General features: G+C 32.7%; 1 protein-coding gene across 1 annotated transcript; it reads right to left on the bottom strand.

Annotated features, from left to right (window-relative positions):
* LOC104778359 (protein BIG GRAIN 1-like B) lies at positions 2,486-4,022 on the bottom strand. The gene has a single exon (XM_010502789.2). The coding sequence runs from the start codon at positions 3,793-3,795 to the stop codon at positions 2,653-2,655; it is 1,143 nt and encodes a 380-aa protein (XP_010501091.1). The 5' UTR covers positions 3,796-4,022; the 3' UTR covers positions 2,486-2,652.

The raw sequence follows: 5,920 nt of genomic DNA, 5'->3' as shown, positions 1-5,920 counted from the left end.
TAATAAGCTATTAAGTTTTTCATTGTTAAGTAATTATAATAACTTTTTCTCTCTGTTTTGTGTATGAAGTCTACTTACATAAATGATAGAGGAACATACTTTGGAGTTGGAAGCCTAGGAAGTTACATCAACGGGAAGCGGAAGTACCCTGGAAGCTCTTCTACTTTCACAACCCTGCAACAACAGCTTGAAGACGCTAACCGCAAGATAGAGGAACAAGCAGCTCTACAAGCAGAGCGTGACGCAGAGGCTTCACGAGTTGCAGCTGAGGCTTTACGGGTTGCATCTGAGCAACAAGCAGAGATCTCACGCTTGGTGAGCTTCCTCAAGATTAACCCAAACTAGGTCGCCTTCCTCGAGTCTCAAACCAATGACTCAAACCCTGTTGATTTTCAAAGTTAGGTTCCCTCATGTAATATTTGCTTGTTTATTTGCTTGGATATTTGGATCTTTTTTGGAACTTTTGCAACTTTTGTAAAAACATGGTACTTATGTCTTTGTTTAATTTCATGTTTGTTATGTTTTAGTACATGTTTTCTTAATCAGTTTTGGTATTACAAAATCAAATAATGCATTTTTACCCGATTTTTTTTAAAAACATGATAATTAAACAGTCGTAAAAAGTCACCAAAACGTAAACAAAACAGTACCCAAACAGTCGCAAATGAGTAACATATCAGTCGCTAAAGTGTTGCAATTCAGTCACAACTTTAGCGACTGTTTGGCGAAGGAAGAGCAACCCTAATTATCAATCGTCAATTAATAGCTCCATAGCGACTATTTTTTTTAGCGACGCACTGTTTAACGACTACGTATGTCAGTCGCCAATCAGTTGTGACTAAGTAGTTAACGACTATATAGTGACTGTTTTTATAATCGGTAAATCCATGTTTTCTTGTAGTGCATGTTATTAGATAATCGACGTGAAATCAATATCTACTTATATATACGATTTATATATGTTGCCGCAAAACTTATTTTGCAAATAACTTTACAAGCAACTCACAAATTTTGGTTCTCTAGCAAATTAACTAGTATTTTCTTAACACTTCAATTTTGTTGTTTCAACTGTATGTTAGCTCTCTAGATATTGTCGTCCAACCGGAAAACATTATGGATTATTACAACAATATCTGATTAAACATGAACTGGTGACTTAAGAAATAAAACTGAGTAGTTTTCATGGGGTTGATATGTTTCTAGTGGTGTAAATTAGGATGCATAATTTAATGACAACTATGATCATTTATAGTAATTTTTTTTTAAAAAAAAAAAAAAAAAAAAGAAAAGATGATCTTACCATGTGTGTTGTTTGTTCCCTTTGTATAGGATTTTTTTGTGGCTACGGATTACCCCTTTTGCTCTTCTTAATTGTTTCATACTTTAATAAAGTGTACTTATCAAATTAAGAATGTTTGAATAGCTTTACTAAGTGTATCGTATTATGCTGCTATGATTAGGGGCTATTATATATTTAACCTTTTTTATTAATGTACATATACGATGAATTCATATTTGGATTCCGACTTTGTCTTAGAGTTATTACTATAAGATGCATAATGTAAGGACCATTTACTAAATTTTAACATACATATGGTAGGTATTTAGTTAGATGATATCATGCGTATAAAGGGCATGTAGTTTAGAAAGATACGAGAATGTCATGCGTATAATCCAATTGTGATCTTGAAGTCGCGCACTTGAGACAATAACAAATTAAGCCAATGAAAAAAAAAAAAAGATTGGAACGTTAGTAAAAAAAGAGAGAATCAAATTATTGGATACTCTTGTCCATGACATTTGAGACCATGTCTCTTTCACTCTTGTCCCCCTATATCTTATTGATCATAATTAGTATTTAGTAACATCAAATCAAATATTCTACTTTCCTATATATATTTGTTTTTTTAAAGTAGCGTCAAAGAAAGTAAAAAACAACAGAAGCAATTGTAACTGAATTCCAACTTGGAGGAGATTATAATGTAATTATGTAAGGTAGGTGCGGATGACTGGTTAACGAAATTAAAACGATATGGTTAAAATTTTGAAAACTTAATTACATAATTCCAATAAATAATGCATTTTGTTTTGAGCTATCCGTTAAAAAAACATTTAAGTTTTTGTGTCACCAATAGGAAGGATCATCACCACGGTTAGAAATATAATATAAACATAATTCTATATACATATATATATATATTATAAATATACATTTTGATTGGTTGTTTAGTAGAAAAAATAATAAAAAAAATAAAAAAAATAAAGAATGAAAATAAAAACCATAACACATACTGTATATAAGATTGATGAGTGGATCCCATCAGGTGACATAAAGAAAAAAAAATTCAACTTCCCTTTGCTGTCCGAATTGATGACAAAGGTAAGAAAATCTGCCTTTTGCTTTATGTAATTTTCAACTCATCTTCGATTACCAAAGATGTTCGTTCGTCTCTGGCGCCTCTTGATTTCGAAGTTGTAATTTAAATTAGTAATTTGATAAATTCCAAATAATTAGAATCAAGAGCAGATCAATAATCTAATTAGTTAATACAAACAAAACCCACAAGTTACTCGTAACACGCTATCAATTGAAGTCTATAACATATGATACCCACTTACTAAAAATTAAACAAAGTAATTAAATTATTAAAATCATCTAGAAATAATTCGATTCGTGTTTAACCGAGTTGTTTCGTAAACCGGAAGCTCTTCTCGATACCTATCGATTCCTATCGCCGATAAGTTATCCAATTCGAACAGATCAGAGCTCGTGCAACTCAACGCATCATCATCATCATCCTCGTCTTCTTCTTCTTCTTCGTCTACATCGTCGCCGGAGATTTTGACAACGTCTTTGTTGCTTTTCTGGTAAGTTCTGAGAAGCTCCTTAGCTGCTTCGATCACACGACGATTCTCTTCCATGACTCGGATCTCTAGAGTATCATAGTTTCGATGATGACGAGTGGATTCATCATATTCTCTTTTGTTGTTGTTGTACTTGGAGTTGGAGGAGTCTTCGTCAAAGATGACGTTGACGGGACAAAACCTAACGGATCGTTTCGATTTCTCGCTAGAAGACGGCGTTTTACTCAAGCAAGATCTGGAGAAGGACGACGCGGAGGAGCACGTTGTGGTGGTAGACGACGCCGCGGCAGCAGAGTTGACGGTGGTGGTGTTGATTTTGTTAAGCTTTTTGGTGTTACCGGCGCCGGTGAAAATAGAGTTGAGAAAAGTGGCGAGACGACCGCCGGGAGAAATGGGTTGTTTGACTTTCTTGAGATCGGTGTAGATCCTCAACGCTTTGGATTTGGTTTTGAGAAAGCTTCCTCCATGTTCTTGTTTTTTAGTGCTGTTTGGTTCCACGACGGTGGTTCGGATGGGTTTGGGGTGATGATGAGAAGAAGAATGAATAGCCGGAGAGGATTTAGAACGTCGATATAAAGATTCAGACTCGGAAGAAGAGAAACCACCGCTGGAGTCGGAGGAGGTTGAGGTAGTAGTAGAGGAGAGCTTGAAGAAGACAGGTTCTTGTTCTGAGTTTTTTTTAAGATTCCTGGATCTGATGAAACCGTCGGCGGCGGCGGTTGCGCGGCGGTTGGAAGAAGAAGAAACGCGAGCTGTCGTCGTCGTCTCGTCGCGGTTCTGATGCTTGGTCTTTCTCATGGAGGAGGAGTTAGGAGAGGAATCGTCGATGGAGCGGTAGATTTGGTCGAGGAGAGAAGAGGAGAAAGAAGGATGACGGTGGTTACGGAGATGACGGTGGTGGTGGTGGTCTAGTGGTTCCCAAGGATCCATGAGAGGAAGAAGAAGTGAATGGTTCTTTATAGAGGAAGAAGGGGGAATGATAGTGTTGGGAATCTGGTGAAGAGAGAATGATTAAGAGAGAAGAAGAGAGCACGCTCTGTTTTCTTTGTCTCTGTATTGTGTTTTGCTTTGATATGAGAGAGTATCTGAAAGAGTGTAAATGTGTAATGAGGCGATGAAGATGAAGGAGAAAGAAAAGGGGTATCTATCTATCATTCAAATACTATTCACTGCCACGTGTTATTTTCATATTAAAATGTTTTAACTGTTTTTTTCTTAGGTGGAATTGGGTGCCAGGTTGGAAAATAGTTGTTGGCAACTGATTTGCTTTTAAAACTTTTTTTTGTCAGAAATATATTTAATTTTTATTTTTAACCGCCAGATTAAATAAATTAAAAACAAACATATTTAAAATTAAAAAAGAATTTGAAACATTTTCCATGTTTTTATTCTTTTTCATATCATAAACAATTTTAATATTTATATAAAAAATCTAGAGAGGCTTAGAACATGTTAATGTATTATTTAAGTAAGTAGATGCATCACCAAACGATAAAAATGTATCGACAGTAAAACAAAAGATTTGCTTCGTCCTCTTAGAGTAAACCATGAAGATATGAACATATGGTTTAGACGCTATAATTTTCTCAAGAATTTTGAAGGGTTGTAGCAGTGACTGGGAATTTGATTAATATTGCAGAGAAATTCATGAAAGTGTGTCCTTAGAGAAATAAATTTTTATATATGAAAAGATCGGAGTTTTGTTCACTATCGAATGAAAGATAGTTAAATCAATGATATAATGTTGGTTGAGGAAAATTCATAGAAAAAAAAAGAAGGAAATTAAATTAAATTGTTGACAAAAAAAAAATAAATTCTAGAGTTATAGTCAAGAAATTGAACAGCTAGCAGGAAGGAAAGTTGTCTATCTTAATTATAACCATTAAAGAGTTAACCAAGCGGCATGAAAATCTTTTTGATAAAGAGAATTTGATCCCATGGTATTTAGTTGAGAAGCTTAAATACAAGTATATCTAAATACTTAAGTTTTAGACAAGAATTGTAGGATGTTTAAATGTTTTTAATCTACAAATCAAATGTGCAAGTGAAAATCTTTTTGATAAAAGAAAATTTTAGAGTCTCATGGTATTTAGTTGAAAAGCTTAAATACAAATTGTATCTAAATACCTAAGTTTTAGACAAGAATTGTAGGATGTTAAAAAGAAAATTATATACCAATCAAATGTACAAATGGTATGATTATTTTACTTCATAAAAAAAATATGCTAATAGTTTTCGTCTACAAAAATCATTTTAAAATAAGATTTAGCTTTAAACAAAATTTAGTATTCTTTGCCTCCTCGTAAAAGAAATCTTAGTTTTGTCTGATATATAATTTTTAATCTTTCATATGTGAAAACATAAAAAGCAAAGAAAGTATTACAATAAATATATATATAGATATAAACAAACCCGCACATACTGCGGTTATTCATCTAGTATAATTAATTCTTCAACTTATTGCTTGTGGTAATATAGTTTTCACAATTTATAATCTATCTGTTGCAAATTTACTCTCTCTCTTTTTTTTCATGTTTCAAATTACTCTTTTATTATTATTTTGAACATTATTCAGCCATCACAGTTATCACTACTTAGTTATACTTAAAATTTTCTTTCTCCCTATTTTTTTTTAAAAAACATCGTGACATATACAGTATGTTTCTCTATTTTGTCCAGAAAATAAATTCTTAATCGATGTTTATGTCTCCTGAATAGTCATTCTTTTTGAAAAACAACAAAGCAAATTAACAAATAAATAAAAGAAACTGTACGTGTAATTTTATAACACAAACGAATTATATAAATCGTTCATAACAGAACAGCAAATCCAGTATTTGATCTTGGGTCCATTACAGCTTTTCCTTTCTTAAATTTATATTCGTACGTTCCATTAATTAATCATTAAATACTGGAACAGTATAATTAGTTACACAATAATATTCACGAGTATGTAATTCGATCTTTTGTAGTAAAAAATTAAAGACATGATCGTTGTCATTTACAATTTTTTTTTTTGTGTGCAAACTGTACTTTAATTTTAATTGAATTAAAC

The sequence above is a fragment of the Camelina sativa genome, chromosome 3 (genome assembly GCF_000633955.1).
Source record: "Camelina sativa cultivar DH55 chromosome 3, Cs, whole genome shotgun sequence".
Classification (NCBI taxonomy): domain Eukaryota; kingdom Viridiplantae; phylum Streptophyta; class Magnoliopsida; order Brassicales; family Brassicaceae; genus Camelina; species Camelina sativa.
This window is presented reverse-complemented; position numbering and strand designations above follow the sequence as displayed.

Coding starts and splice junctions, on each gene's coding strand:
- LOC104778359 (XM_010502789.2), bottom strand. CDS start 3,795: ATGGATCCTTGGGAACCACTAGACCACCACCACCACCGTCATCTCCGT.